Source organism: Pholcus phalangioides, unplaced genomic scaffold, assembly GCF_987345545.1.
Source record: "Pholcus phalangioides strain wild (caught in Gottingen) unplaced genomic scaffold, Ppha-v1.0 ptg000015l_1, whole genome shotgun sequence".
NCBI classification, from domain to species: Eukaryota; Metazoa; Arthropoda; class Arachnida; order Araneae; family Pholcidae; genus Pholcus; species Pholcus phalangioides.
Window position 1 is genome coordinate 83,707,771 of NW_028301608.1, and position 17,069 is coordinate 83,724,839.

At 35.8% G+C, this 17,069-nt stretch overlaps 1 protein-coding gene across 1 annotated transcript in view; it reads left to right on the forward strand.

Annotated features, from left to right (window-relative positions):
• The first annotated feature begins 3,813 nt into the window (after positions 1-3,813).
• Positions 3,814-17,069, forward strand: part of Fs(2)Ket (Importin subunit beta Fs(2)Ket) — a 33,218-nt gene continuing 19,962 nt past the window's right edge. The window contains exons 1-5 of the mRNA XM_089244594.1: positions 3,814-4,063; positions 9,098-9,156; positions 9,538-9,720; positions 15,848-16,048; positions 16,127-16,339. Coding sequence (XP_089100720.1) covers positions 4,015-4,063; positions 9,098-9,156; positions 9,538-9,720; positions 15,848-16,048; positions 16,127-16,339 — 705 coding nt within the window. The 5' untranslated portion in view covers positions 3,814-4,014. The remainder of the gene's footprint in view (positions 4,064-9,097; positions 9,157-9,537; positions 9,721-15,847; positions 16,049-16,126; positions 16,340-17,069) is intronic.

Consider the following 17,069-nt stretch of genomic DNA (forward strand, 5'->3'; position numbering starts at 1 on the left):
TAAAAGGGATAATAAGATTAAATTGCGAAAAACATTATGTAATCAATACAACTCACCGGATTTTTATTCCTTCTGATGCACAGCGAGGCACATTAGGCAAATGAAGTAACGAGTAAAAAGCTCCCTCCCTGCCGCGTTAAAAATATATGAATATCATAAGATAATGTAAGAGGCGATAATGGCTTGTCACTTCTGTGACAGCCTGTCTGATTCCGGGAAGCGTCAGTTTTTGACAGCCAGTATTTTACGATTGGCCAACGCACAGCCCATGTGAGTCTCTCTTATCTCGAACCGCTATAATTCGAAGAAATAAATAACAATATATAATACTGCTTTGCTGCCAAATTACTGGAAACATCTAAGGTTCATCGGAGAGGATTCCTGGATACGAGAGGGTCAAAGTTAAAAATGTCATATCAGCCAGTCAGCTGAACACCTAGTTCTCACCAACCTTCAATTGAAAAGAAATGCAAATACACGAATACAAGGTCACAACAGGCAAAATGTCCAACGAGGTGACAGGAAAAAGATGCCCATAACAAACTGAAATTACAACCCCCTCCCCCCCCCCCAATTAAAAATGCAATCATAAAAACTAAAAAATATATATACACATGATAAAATATTATACAATGCAAATTATTAAAACAATGCAGAAATAATTAAAACATTAATGGGCGAGAAATTTCCCAAATTTCCCCTCATTCAGTTCATCTCATTGAATCGTGGCATGTACACATGGGAATTCGGGGGCGGATAATATGGAAATAATTGGTCTGACTCGTGAAATACCCATGAACCTACCAATTAGTTGCCCCTTCACGTAGCATCATCCTGAATTATATATAGGTGGATACGGGGGGGGGGATGAAGGGGGCGACACCACCACTGTTCATCTCCCTTTGTTCACTTCCCCCCCCCCCACCCTCCGTTCGAGGAGTATGTATCCTCTTATATCCTGGATCCGTGCCTATGGTCAATGAACTAGGGTCCATCTTAAGATTATCATGGGACTCCTATGTAAAATATGCATCAGGATCCCCTGCAAGTGTACATTTGTGATCATTTCATGAGCTATCGGTTCCAAAAGAGCAGATTTCCTGATTAACGAACTACGTGTTTTTGGTGGCGAAAGTAATTTAATAATTACAGTAAAACCTCTCTTTTGCGGACACTGGTGGGACGAAAAAATTCGTCCGTAAAAGAGGGGATGATCATTAATCGGGGGGGGGGGTTGAAAAACATACTTTTATTATGCACGGGGAATTATTATTTGGCTGTAAAAAAGGAGGTTACAGCATCTGAGGGGGTGTCCGTGAAGAGGGGTTTTACTGTGCTTAATACGAGTAATAGTGCGACGTATATAAGCCATATGTATAAGCGTATAGCCCCTGGTTTATTTTAACTCCTTCACGTAGAGGCTTATGGCAACAAATTTGGATGATCATATTTGCAGCATCGGTGACAATTCTGGAAAAAGGTTTCCTTGTTAGCGCATGTTAGGGGAAAGAAGAAGAAGGGATAAAGAGAGAGAGAGAGAGAGAGAGAGAGAAATAGAAGAAAAAAATGAAAAAAAGAAATATAAAAGGAAAAAAACAGTACAGTAGATAAGTAGGTTGGATGGAGTACTCGCGTTCACCCTCACCCTCTCGCTTCCAAACCTGCCCCATATGTTCTCTTTCTCTTTATATTACATAAATGCTGAGACAAAACTTCATATGCATAATTTCAACGATATCTTTAGCTTGGAGATGGTGAATCAGTCAGGACATGCTATTTTATACATATACAAATATGCATATTATATAGTAGAAAGATAAATTATACGAGGGGGAAAAGAAATCACTAAACACAGGACTGCTGAAAGAATGGGGAGGAAAAAAACTTATGTTCATAGGGTTACAATGAAGCTACGTGATAATGAAAAAAGAGGTAACAAAAAAAAGGAAGAACACTAGAATAAGAATTTCCTCCACTTGCGTTTGGTCGAGATATCTCGTCCGTTATAGTTAAGGGGTTAATTGAAAGCAAGGCTATCGAGGGACTCCCATGAGCAGGTTGAACATAATGGGTAAAAATGGGTAAGAGAAAACTATAAACAAAAGTACCATAAACAAAATTATAAATTGATTAATTAAACGGATTGGGCATATTTTTCCCGGGCAGGGTGTGGATGCTCATGACGCTATTAACACAGCCCCTGCTAATGAATCAAGAGCCTGTAAGTCGATTCGACATCGTAACATGCAAAGGTGGATTAAGGTCGGTTGAGAGCCCAGGCACAGAAAAAAATATTGGGCCCACTTAAATTATAGAAAAAAGTTTAAAGATGGGGTTCTGCGGATCCCCTCAGAAGTCAGGGCAAAGAGGTTTTCATCCGGGTTTTCATATCTTTTCATTTTATCGCTTTTGAATTATGGTAATTTTTTCCAGTGCTGGTTACTAATGATAACCATTGGTTATGCACAGAAGCTGCCGTAAAAGTTCACACTAGAAATCTTCGGAGTCCCAGGAACGGATTAATTCATTTTACATTGATTCCCACCGGGAAAATGATTTCGGTTTGCGAACAATTCGGTTTACGAATGGACTTCTGGAACGAATTAAGTTTGTAAACTGAGGGTTGACCCTCAGTTTGACCCTCTACGGAGGGGGGGGGCACGAAGGCATTGCCCCCTCAGCGTCAAAAGTGGAGTGGGCAGATCTAATGTACATATGAATTGACATCATCATCATCGTGCTCCCCAGCAATAATGACAGTGCCCCCTCAGACTTGTAAGTCTGTCACCGCCTATGGGGTTGACCGTAGATAATAACCGCATCCCATTCATGATTAGCCAGGAAATGAAAAAAATTCTTTATCGATGTGTTGAATGTATGCCAGCTTAGCCGTTTCACGTACAAGCTTTTGGCAAAAAATTTGGATTACCGTTATTTAACGAATCGGCGATAAATCAGGTAACCTTGTTTTAACCTAACCGCACGTTAGAAAAAGGAAGAAGGGGAAAGAAAGAAATATAAAACGAAAAAATATAATATAATATACTGTAATATAATATAATATAAGGTAGATACTAGAGTTTTTTAGTCCTCTTTTTTCATCTCGCTTTCACTCTTACATGTTTGTAGCAGAAAGATGCATTATGTGTGTGGAAAAAAATCATTAACAGGAGTATAGAAAGAAAGGAGGGGAAAGAAAAAGCAACTTCCACAGATAGGGTTACTACAAAGCTATTGAAGCGAGAGAAGTTATTTGAAACTTATTTGTTACAGAGAAGTTATTTGAAAACTGGTGTTCGGACGTAACATTGTGACTGAAGTTAAAGAGGGAAAAATCCTATTTTACGCATTGAGGATTATTTCTCCTCTAAATTTCAGAACAACTGAAGAAGAAGTAAAAAAAAACATGATTTTTAACATTTTGAAACCTGCTACGGGGGAAAAGAAAAAAATGGAGTTGTGCCATATCCATACGTCCCGTTTGTTAAACGGGACATATGTTGATCTTACTTACAACCGGCATTTTTTTCTGATATAGTTATTAATCAGTTATTATTATCAGAATACAACCATCGATGCTCCGATATGAACACACTAAAAGGCGTGCATTTTAATATCTAAAAAAAAAATATATATATCAGACTAAATTTCAGTAAATTTCTCACCAGATTGTTCGAATGTATTTGGAAAAAAAATGTCGTCTGGCAGTTCTGCGATTGGCCGTCGGTCTCCCTCGGTGTATGAAGTGACCAATGAGATGCCGGGTTCCGAATCGCGGGTTTCTGACCGTCGCAGTAGAGTTGTGCGCACGCCATTGCCATGTGGTGGCTGGAAACGATTGCAACTTCGCACTTTGCCGGTTCTCTTTTTCTCGTGAAGAACGCACCGATCGGACTTTTCCTCTCTCTCTCTCTCTCTACTCTCGGTCGGGGGAAACTGGGGGCTAATAATTATTTCAAAGCTGTAAATATATATAAGTAAGCGGAATCTAATTTTATTTTTAATGTAGGAGTCATGCATACAATGGATTTGACTGGAATATTAGAGAAAACCGTTTCGCCCGGTGAGTAAAATGCTTTTGTTTGTTCTTCCCCCTCACATAGACCATAAAAGAGAAGAAAAAAAAAAATTACTAACCGGAATTTCTCAACGTGCATAGGATAGGCCTAATGTCAGTTCCTCGCTAAGATTTTTTCTTGTTAGGATTATCTCGCTATTTGTAATTATGACAATTATTTGAAATGAAAAATAATTGTAGGTTTAATACCATGATAATTGGGCTTAGGGGGGTTTCCTCGTTCCCCGTTAGATTTGGTTATAAGATGGCGGTGCTCGAAAATGACGTTATCTCGGTTTTTTTTCGGTTTTCATTTTAGACGGCGGAATCGAGTTGTTTTTCCGATGCGGGGAATCGATTTATTTTGGGATTCAATTAACAATTGAATTGTTTATGAGTGTTTATTTAATAGTGGTTTTTCTTTTGTTGTAATTGGTGGTTGAGAGAGTGGTCGCTGATCGGAAGGTGTGTGTGCGCGCGTGCCGACGCGGCATTTATATCATAGGACATAAAAAGAAATAGTCAGCTGTTATCGCTGCCGTAACTACGTAGGGGTTCCTGAGGTTATGCTAATTGTTTGTTGAATGATTAACGTCCGTGGTGGGGGAGGGGGTTAATCTGCCCCAGGGGGTCCAGAAAATTGCAGCACTGATGTCCTTGGTGATGTGATGTGAGTAGGAGTTGTGGGTGGTTTGATTGTTTCCCCAAAGTGGGTGATATCCTCCTTTTAGACAGTGTTGGAGGCCATGGGTTTGGTATAGGATCCCGTAGGTGGGTGCGAGTTGTGGGGCGCTGAGATTTTTTTTTTGTTGAGGGTGGGAGGCTATGGTACAATGTTTAAGGAACTGTAGATTGACTGATTGAACCAGCGGTCTACAGAACCTGGCTCTGTGTGGACATTATAGGGACCCACATTCGATCCTTGTTGACGTACAATGGGGGGGGGGGCACGGCTGAAGCTGGTATATTACCTTCTAAATATGGAACCTGGTGGCAGCATGCCATCTTCAAGTGGTCATAGCGAGGGCCCGGGTTCGAACCTAATTGTTGCCACAGTGGTGAGCGAGTTGACGTTTGCTTTCTGGTGGTCCTGACTTTGAGGCGCAAATGCGGGCTGATCTCGTTGTGTCTCCACAGAAAGCAGGTCTATGGCAGTACAATTATTCAATTATTGCACTTCACTCAGAAAACTTGATGGCAGGTGGCAACACTACAGGTTTTTCCATAAGCGGGGTCAACGCCAACATAGCAAATTTTTTTGGCCACGAGCAATCACTGCTTTATTAAAAAAAATTGAAATAATGGAAATTGACAGCCGTGCTAGGTGACGAGGAACATGCAATTGCACAAAAAAATTATATGTGAAATTAATCTAACATGCGGCAATATGCAATCAAAATATGCGGAAAGCTATGAAGAAATTATACACATTAAAACAACAAAATATTCGGTTTGATAAAGGGTTGCGAAAAATAGCAAACACTATATCAGCTATCAATGTTGGCGCTGGCCACGCTTATGGAAAATTAACTGCACTATGTATAGGAAGCATTACACAGAAACAAACGTTAGGTTCACAACAAGTATGTGCACGTTCCAACGTATACCAATTCGTTGGACTGTGCACGTATGTGTTGTGAACCTAACGTTCGTTTCTGTAGGAGAATGTGAATGAGGTGCATGTGTGGTTCAGTAATAGTAGCACTAGCAAGAACATAGAATAAGCAAAACTTTAATAACATGATTACATTGGGGCCATGCAAAAACATATGCTCGCATAACATATTCAGACTCGTTAGAAATTCCTGACTAATGTGTACAGGGTGTATGTTCGGTAAAGTAGCAGTGGTCTAAAGAACCCTTAAGGGGGTCCTTGGAGAGGTTTCGGGGGTCTGCAAACTTGGATGAGATGACTTGTTTTTTATGATCGGAATATTACTCTGCAAGGGGCTTTGTTACCTTCATAACACATAAATTAACAATAGTAACACCATTTTGGAATGAATTCTTGGGAATAAAACAAAAAATAATGTAAAATTATAATATAAAAAAGGAAAATATATAAAATACAAACTTTGTCTTTTAAATGATACTCGTCTCTCCTGATTGAAAAAATATTCTCTATAATAAAAAAAATAAACTCAGATGGTTTTAATCAACAGTGGTCCTTCTTATTGTATAAATATTCTGTATTAAAAAAATTAAAACTGCCTCTTAAATAAACTGATGAGGGTATGTCTCTTTGGTCAATAAAAAAAATGCAAGATTTAAACTCCAGATATAGTGGCTAGTATGTAAAAGAGTAATATAAATAGATATTAAAGGTGCAGTCTGATAGGCAACAATGTCCAAAGTGAAATAATCCACCATTAACATTTAAAAGGCTGTTTAAAAAAAGACTCAGGTAAACAACGGACACAAAATATTTTAAAACTGCAGAACTAGTGCCATCTGCACACACATGTCCGTATAGAAGGCAAGAGGAAACGACAACTCTAGGTCCTCCTGCACAGAATGTTCTACAAGGAATGACTGCAACACCCATCACCATTATGCCGGTCTTGCTGTTAAGAAAGTCACCAAAAGAATCTATAGATTATACTGTACAATAGCTGTTTCGTAGTAAAAATTCCCATAAGTTTTTTTAAAATCTTACAAAATAAAAATGAATGAAACCATAAATTTTGAATTCTTTTTTTGTGATAAATTATTTTGCTTCCACATATAAATAACAATTTTTATGTGGGAAAATACACAAAACTATTTTGGGGAACCACAGATAAACCATAAATTGGGCAAGGGAGCCGGGCATGACTAAAGTTCTGTAGTAAAAAGCAGACTGTTCTGCAGAGAACCGCTGTGCTAGGGTATGTAGTTGCATTATCCCGACCTGTTCCCAGCTCTGTGGTAGTCATAGTGACAGATTCACATCTTGAGGTCCTGGGTTCGAACCCCACCGTCGCCAGTGGTGTGGTCAGCTGAAGTTGGTTTTCTGTGGTTCTCCCAATTTCAAGACGTGAATGAGGAGCCAATCTTCTCTTTGAAAAGCTTCGTCACAGAGAGAAAAAAACCTATAAACAATGTAATTTAATCATTACACTTCACACCTGAAATATATATGGCAGCACTGAAAAATCAGAACACTAGATACGCACTTACATTTTCGGCACAACTCACTAGGTAGTAAATTGCCCATAGATAGTGATAGACCTGAGTTGTGCTCGGTTTGAAAGAAAGACCTATTCCCATTTGTTCTCGCCTTCAATTAATTGCACTACTTTACCAAACACCAACTCTGGCCATGTCGCTATATTGCAATTTACTGCCATTAGTGAGATGAGCTGGAAGCGAAGGCGCTGTCTATCGGTGGTCGCCTCGAGTTCGTTAGGGAAAATATATTTTCGATATCCTCCCTTGGGTTCAAACCCGGGACCCTGACAACAACCTTCATGATGGTAGACGAGCATCTTACCACCATGCCACTCGGGCACTAATTAATTTCACTGTCCTTGGATTATATTACACCCATCAATCTTATATATGAATGTGAAAGTATGTCTGTTCTTTGTACACATTTACAATTATAGACTGATCATCGCCAGATTTTACATATATACCAAACAGGACCGAAATTGAACCTTAGGCTACTTTAAAAGTTCGTCAGAGCTGGGCAAATGCCCGAAATCGACGAAAAACTGTCGTGCAACAATGATTTTGGGGCCTCAACAATTACTTTTAGAATGTTTACTTTGGTTACCATGGTTCCCAACAATGCGTTTCAGACATGTATATGCCTTTACAATGGTTTGTCACATCTTTAATGCTGCCATTATAACAGTTCATTGTTTTATAATGGTTTGTCACTTTTCCAATCTTCCCTGTAATTGAAGAAAACCTGGGAAGCGCCGGGTATTTTTACTAGCCTATATACAGGGTGTCCTGTAAGTGCTAATGCTGCCTTTATCTCATCAACCACCCATCTCGTAGAGGTATAGTTTCAATTTAAAGAGTGCTTAAAAGGCGTTTGAATAATATTCGTTGCACAAGCTGGACATATGACGTCACTAATAACAGAACTACTACTACGACAAAACTGACACTAAAAATGTTCATCGCCAGCTGATGAACTCAATGCTTGTCTCAAATCATCAACACTCTGGCATGAAGTTAAAAAAATTATCAATATTCACCAACATGTAAAATTTAGATTCGTTTAGCTTTTGCCATGACAATCAACAAAGCGCAAGGCCAGTCGTTAGCAGTGGCAGGTATCAACCTACTTGAGCCCTGTTTTTCACACGGATAGCTTTTTGTTGCCTGTTAGCGTGACAAATAGAATTACTCCTGTTCATGGGAGGCGTTCTTTGCAAAAAGACTGGTTTTGAAAAGGAATTTGAAACTCCAGCACCTCAAATTATCCAGAACCTTTCATGTTGAATAAGAGAAACTGCCAAAGAGCTTCCTTTTGTGGTTTAATTTTTATTTTGTAAATTTTGAAAATACACAATTATAGTCAATTTGATTTGATGGTCAAGGTGAACTACGATTTCTAATAATAGATCTTATTGATTGCACTGTAGAATATCTTTAAGTTGTGTTCAAAGCTGCCAGGCCATGACCTGATCAACGTATGTATGATATTTTCTCCTGAAAGCAGTGTCTCTTGGGCTTCATTTTATTGAATTGGTGAATTTTAATGAATTTTTTGTTTTGGTTTGTGCATGTCTATATCCAGGCAGAAATCTTGGAAAAAATACTTTGAAATTCAATTGAACCATCGTGCCATCAAATTTTACTTTTACTTGGCAAGGACCTCAAACTGGATTCCAGGTTTCTGGGATGGAAAAAATCCAAACTCTTTATAAGGCCATTAAATCTGGGCTTTTGAGTGATGTAAATTCTTTTTTCAGTTTCTATTAGAATCTGTGACCAAATGGGCTTGGGCATTTTTAAATCTTAATGTAAAAAGCATCACATTCATTTAAAGCATGATGTTCACTTTGCATGTAAAAAGTATGATTCGTATGATTTTTTTTTTAGATAAAGCTGAACTAGAAGCAGCACAAAATTATTTGGAACAAGCTGCCCAAAGCAATTTGGTATGTAAAATATTAATTTTCTGTTGACTTTTTGTGTTTCAGAATGCAATGGTCTGTTGTACTGATTCAGATTTTGTACTGATCTGTAGGCCTATTATACTGATTGTATAATTTTCTCTTTTGTTTATGTGTAGTTACAGTGGTAAAATAATTTTTTCTTCAAAATTTTAATATTTCCCTGTTATGCCTTGGCGAGAAAAGAGAATTTGTTGAATTAAGGTTAATATTTTAAAGTCAAAATGTATAGTCTCATTTCTTGCCAATGCTATTATAATGGAAAAGTCAGTTTAATTTTTTACAATGTGTTGTGAATTTATTTTTAATCTTGTATGTTTACAGATGAATAATAACGTTAATTATGACGTTTGGTTTGCTTTATAGCCAGAGTTTTTGAAATCGTTATCAGACGTCTTGCAACATGCTGGAAATACACCCGTTGCCCGCATGGCCGCTGGCTTACAGCTCAAGAATGCTCTTACGTCTAAGGATCCGGACATCAGGGCCAAGTACCAAGAGCGTTGGTTGTCTTTTCCTCAAGATATTCGCAGTTACATAAAACAAAAGGTGAGGGATTTTTCTAGATATTAGTTTTTTCAGTTGTCATTGCCTGTCTATAATCTGAAAGTGAGTTTGTTTAGCTGGACTTGGAACTTCTTGATCTATTCTGTATTTTTTTTTCCTTAGAGCAGTGGTTCTCAACTTGGGGTATGCCCAGGGGGTTTCAGAGACCAGATTTAAAAATTCTGCTTTAATGTTGACTGATTATTCCAGGAAAATTGAAATAATGATAAAAAATAAATTTTTCAATTCTTAAAAGAATGAATTGTACTGATATTTTGACACCTCATTCATACAAAATTTGTACTGTAAAGTTTCCCATAGCTGCCAAGCAGGGTTGGCAGGATTTTGACCATGGCAGTTTTTTGTTTTTTTAGAAATGAGGAATAGAGAAAAAAGGGGCGAAAAAAAAAAATACAAAGGAGCCAAATGGCCTTTACTGGCAATCACGATTTACAATGCTTTGATACGACGGTTTAAAGTGTCACGTCGAAGACCTCAAATATTGCTTTTCAATATTAAAATTCCTGTTGAAAATACACACATTAATTACATGTAATGTTTAAAGTGACTATTATATAAAGAATAAATACTTAATATGATTGTAAAATAGTTTTCTACTCTACAGAATTATTTTGAAAATATTTTTTCCCTTGTGAAATATACTATTTGAATAGAACATAGCATGAAGGGTAAAGGAAAAACTATGGAACTATGTTTGGTATTATTCAAGATTCTTAACCTTCTAAAATATCCCACTGCTTATATATGTGTATTGATATAACCATATCTGTACACTTTTCATAACACTTTTCAAAGTACTTTTGCACCATGTATGTAATGTTGAATTCTATTATCAAATTATCTAGATAATCACAGTATCTTAAAACCTTAAAACAATACCCTTATTGTGTGTATAATGTTAGAATATAGTTATCAATATCAAAATACATACTGAATTGCAAGATTAAAATAGTGTCTTAATGTGGTAGTGATTATTGCACGAGATGCTTTAGAAACACCTATAACTGTAATGTAAAAATAAGAATGACTGAGTTTGATTTTGATATGGTATATATACTAGTATTTATATAATGCAGTGGTTTTCCAGTTGAACTTTAACGTGCAAAACAATGCTTTGGCTATGAAGTACTGCCAGCTCTGCATTGATATAAAATGAATGCTCTTTAAAACTCATGATTTATACAACCTAAGTTATAAGGAATTTTTAGGTGAAAATAAATTAGTTAAATTGGTGCATTGACAGAGGTTGAGCAAGAATTTTTACTATGGCATAAAATTTTAGGCAGATTAGAAAATTTAAAATATCAAAATTTGTATTCTATACTGTAGTTATAATTCAAAACATAAAGCACTTTAAGTTACAAAGAAGTAAGTTTTTGTTATTTAACATATCTATCACATTAAAAAAATCTGACATTGACAATAAGTTTTTGACCGTTTTAATACTGAATCAGCTTTTGAGGTCAAAAACCCAACCCTGTGATCTATCGCACATATTTTGAATAAACAGCTCTTTTTCGCTTAATAAATTAAGCACAGGTAATCAGTAGTTTGGATAAAATGAACCAAAAAATTATTTGTATGTCAAAGTTCAAAATTGCAGCAATAAATAAATATAAATATATTTGTTCACTTATTGTCATAAATTAGTGTTTAAAAATAGAACATTGTAATATGTAAAGTTTGTTACATATCTATTGTGTTCAAAACATTATTCAAAATTGCAAAAAATCTCAAAGCAGGGTTTTGTTTTTGATCCTGTCAAGTCTCCCGGATTCCTAAATTCTTTTATCTCCTGAATTTCACCCATGATTGTAAAAAAAATCCCTACATTTAGGGAAAAAAATCATTCCCCGAGAATTTACCCCCAAAAAAAACTGCTTCATAAGCGTTGTGTGAATTGTTGCAATTTTGTCAAATCGCAAAAAAGTTAATTTTTTGGGGAGAAAACACAAAACTGGCAATATCTCACATATCTGCTTTATCCAAATGGGGTCCCAGTTCGGGACAAATCAAATCTCGCACTCCAAATATGTGCGAGATTTGATTTTTTTAGGGGTAATTTAACCCAAGGACTTTAACCTACTGGTTGGCCATGATTAGCGATGGCTTGCACGGTGCCACAGTTTTTGCAATGGAAAATATCCCTAAAATTTCCCTTCTACTAATGAAAAATCCCTAAAATGTTTTGAAAGATCTTTTATATTTTTGTACAGAATTCGGATCTGCTCGAAACCCTCGAATTCTCATTCTCCAAAAGTTGGCAGCTATGCTTTCCGATTAGGTGAGCATACTTGTTTCCCATTTCAGTTGGGAAAAAATAACATTATTTACCCAAACTATTTCGTGGTTTGTTTGCATTGGTAACTTGTGTTATTAGTATGTTGTGCTTGGATTGGATACGATACTGTCGTAAACAAGACTCGGGGGGGAAAATATCAGAAAATTCAGTCAAGTGTCAAAGCAGCATTAATTTAGTTTTTGCGGTTGGAATCGATGAGTGAACTATTAATCTTTTCTTACAAATCTAAAAAAGTTGAAATTAATGTTTTTAGTTCATTTTTGAATTATTTAAAAAACAATTAAGCTAAAATTAGCCTCAGCCGAAAAGTAAAAATTCATAGAAATTAATTATTGGATGATTAATGTAATCAATTACAGAAAAAACCTGAATTTTCTAATTGATAAAAGCGTATTATCGAAGGGGGTGTGGGAAGGTAAGTCACATTGCTCTGCTGGTGCGGGAAGGAAAATAGGTTGGGAACCACACACACACACATTGCTTCAGAGGTTGGATTAAAGATGTTTTTTAAAAATCTAGTTTTCTTTTTCTATACAGAATCTTTAAAAGCATGGCAGATATCTTGAATTTCTTTGGAATTCATAAGTTGTAGAGATTTGGCCAAAATGTCATGTATAACAATATTGACTCTCTGTCCTCAGACAATGCTTCTGACCATATTCACGGAGAGAAATGTAAACTGGGATCTTAAATCCATTAAATACGGGGCATTGCTAGTCTTCATCAAAGAACATTGCAAAAAGTAGGCACAATCACAGATCGTAATTAAAATTACAGAAAAAATTTTATACTTGAACTATATTCACCTCATATATTTGTCTTGCCATAATTATCATATAATTTATATGAAAATACTGTGTATTACGACATTAGTAAGAATTATGAATTCAAATAAATATACCATATATACTCGTGTATAAGCTGACTGTTATATAAGCAGACCCCAAAAAAATCAGTGCGTTTCAGAAAAAAAATTCTTATATTTTCATACGAAATTAATAGCTTACGGTAATTTACTATAGAAAAAGATTCAAACTTTTTAATCCGTTTCTTCTGAGTCTCTAAGCTCATGGTGATCCATCAGATCATCGGAGAGGGTGCAGTATATTCATTTTTATCCTCACCTGGGCTGTCATCGCCATTGTCACTTTCAATGAAGATATCTTCAGTTCCGTCCATCACATTGCTGATGCAACACTTTGGATAATTTCAGATGATAATGCAAAGGTTCGGATAATTTCGGTGGAAACAGAATTCCATGACTAGTGTACCCAGTGTCAGGTTTCTTCAAGACACCACTTTTTGAAGCTTTATCATTGGAACTCATCTATTCGATCCACAAATTCCTCAGTCTTTGAAAGATCTGTTGATGCTTACATAAGGCTTTACAATTGACGTTAGCCCACCTGGTATCAAAGCGAATGATGTTTTCAATTTCTTTGCTTCGTCTTTGACATTATCAGGGTTTTGAACATATCCCATACCAATGATGCCAGTTTCTCGAACACTGCTACAAAAATGATTACTGATTATGGGAGTCGATAATTTCTCATCAAAAACTGACCAGAGTATAAGCCGACCCCCTACTTGAACGAATTTTTCCACAAAAAAACGTGGCTTAAGAACGAGTATATACGGTATTTATCTTGAAAAGAACAGGACAAATGTATAAAATCGTAGGTTTGTCAAATTATTTCATTATTTCAGACAGTTTACTGGTCCTTGTTTTGCAAAACACTTATCTAGATTAATAATATAAATCAGCATTTACGGTGCAAAAAACTTGTTAAACACATCTGTACTTTTTCCATAAAAGATAATCGGTTTATTCTCGAGTATTATGTCAGCATCGGCGGGGGGGGGGGGGGGGGTTGAAGGTTGCTTATGTCATTACCCACACTTTTGTAAGATACGAAATATACTAAGTGCTGATGAAATTTTGCTGACAACGGGATCAGTGTTTTGCTTACTTTTGCTGATAAAGGGGGTCAAAAATGGCTAAAAATTTGCTGATGTAATACTTAAATGGCCCCTCAGATGTTTATATCTGTACAGATAATATAAGCAGAGTTGAAATTTTCTTTAAATTTCCCCCCCCCCCCATCATGATACATTGATCACAGAAGAATCTCCTATGGGAGAATCATTTATTTGCTGTAAAAACTATTTAGATAAATGTTTGCCGAAATTCAAACAATTATGAGCGAATCTGATTTTGATGTACTGCGTGTATACATACAGTATATATACCATCTGGTGCTTCACTACCTTTGCGTCTATTTGATGAATCAATATTTGGACGACTTTTATTTAAAAGGAACCAAGCACCATTTTCAATATTTTGGAGATATACCAACATCTGAACTATTGAAAGAGGTGACTTTTTTTTATCTAAATAGAACCAAGTGACATATAGGCTGTGATGCCGTCTGTGTGTACTTGAACCAACTACCAAACTGAAGAGATGAGATGACTGAATTGAAGAAACTTTAAATGGCTTTTTCTCAGTTTTGATTTAATGGTGCTTGGTTCCTTTTATATAAAAGCTGTCCATTTTTCGGGCATTTGCATGCCATCATAATCTCTTATGCTCTGGTAAATTAAATTGAATTTTTGTCTAAATAGAATTGCACTAGAATATCACTAAGTTGTGAATATCAGCTGATTCTCAATTCTTTAGGATCCATCTAATTTTTATTTTTTGTGACAAAAAATATTGGTGGTTCTTTTTGCCCCTTATTCCAGGGTGCATAGGCAGCACATTCCAGTTCTTTTCTGTCTTGGCTTCCCTGACACCTGAAAATGTCTATTTTTTGCTGAATATGTTAAAAAAACAAAGGAATGTACACACATTTATGAAGATATTTTGTTCTAATTAATGTTGCCATTTGAATCTTAGCAAACCGTTTAGTATGTATCTTCATAGAAGGAATTATCTTTTACATAGTTTTCTGAGAATGTAATTTAAAGTCCTTTTAACTCTTCTACACTTGGTTTTTCGATAAAGCCACAACACAAGATCTATTGTTTATCGGACCAGTCATGATGTCTGTGAAACAGCAGATTTTCATATTTGTTGGACCAGTGACTTTAATTTTTTTAATTTTAATGTTAAATTATATGGAGAAGCTACCAAATTTTACAGGTTTTGGATTAAGTTTGATTTTTAATCCTAAAAATCAGCTTGTAAATTAAAGATGGCATATTTAAAATTTTCTGTTATATTTGAGGATTTTGGACCAGGCAATTGCTAAAATGCTTAAATCCAACTTGCCAAAGCTCATGGACATCTTTGGTAATACATTGATAATATCAGAATATTAGAAAACTATCCTAGTGAGAATAGAATTGGCACAGGAAAACATGGACTGAAAAAACAGAAGATTTTCTGAATTTATATCAACATAGCTAATAGCATGGAAAAGTTCCAAGTCCTTCGGTTATAACAGTCAAAAGATTATTTTGGAGTTTTTTTTGTACAAAAAATAAGTTTTGAACCTAAAAAATTTGGTTCGTGCTTAATTTGTCAAGTTCTGGTAGTTCGTTCATGTTTCTGACTTAGAAGCATTCACTGAGATTTCGTTCTTGGGTAATAATACTTTTTCTAAAATTGGAGGAATTTACATGAGGGGATTATTTGTTACAAATTATATGTTGGATATTAAATAGTAATGAGGCATGAGCTTAAATACATGCATGAAATCTTGGTATAAAAATATTTTGCAGATAACGTTGAAATGGTAGTCTGCCTCTATCAAAAAGGTTGTGTTGATTTTTATTTAAAACGAAAACTTACTTTTTTTGCAGGTGTTGATCTCATTGGGTACAGAGACGATTAGACCAAGTTCTGCTGCACAATGCGTTGCTTATATAGGTGTTGCAGAGCTACCTCATGGAGAATGGCCAGACCTTATACAGCTTCTCACTCAAAACGTCACTAGTCAGGGAAGCAATGAGATGACCAAAGAGGCTACTCTGGAAACTATCGGATATATTTGTCAAGATATAGTAAGTGATCAGCATTTATTTTTATGAATGCTTGGTTTTGTCATTTGTGCAGTCTTTATTGAAATTTTTTTATTTTAGGATCCAGAAGTATTAGTTTCCCAGTCCAATGACATTTTGACTGCTATTGTTCATGGAATTCGCAAAGATGAGCCCAGTGATCATGTCAAACGTGCAGCTACAAATGCTTTGCTTAACTCTCTGGAATTCACAAAAGCAAATTTTGAAAAAGAGTCTGAAAGGCATTTCATTATGCAAGTAGTCTGTGAAGCAACACAATCTACCAATACTCAGGTAAGTAGAGAAAATATTTTTAAGGTTCTGAAAATATTTGTGGGGTTGACATAGTTGTGTAATTTCATCCAATTGCAATACAGTTGACTCTCTAATCTGGCACATATCAGACTTGGATATGCTGGATTACCAAAACTGCTGGACTACTGGAAGTTAGTTGAAAGAGCCCATATAAAATTATTATATATATAGACATGCAGTGACATGGTTTCTTCCTCTGCAACTTCAGAAAAAAAAGTAAAAAAAAACCCCTTAAGTAGTGAGGGCTGTTTTCTTGCCTTAAAAATGAGGCAAGAAAACGGCTTTCACTACTTAGGGGTTGAAATTAATAGTTGCAGGTTAGATAAATTGTTGAATAAATTTTTTCAGACTTCATGTATGAAACAGTGGCCAGTCTGTAAAAATGGAAAATGCTATGTAAGCTTTTTTACAGTTCCATTTCAAAAATCGTGAAGTTTTCATCTTTAACAGCTGATGCTATTGCCTCTCAAAAATCAGTAGTTTAATACATATACTATCGGATTGATCAAACAATTCTTACTTGATTATAAGTTAATCCAGTAATTCAGCACTTACTTACCTTGTGGTTATGCTTGTATTTGAGGAATATGAATTTTTCATGTCCTTTCAACAAAACAGACCCTTTTTCCAAAAGGCATTCTTATCCTTGGTGAGCTATTATAAATGGTTTTCTTTTGTATAAACCAGGACTTGACAAATTGGAAAAAAC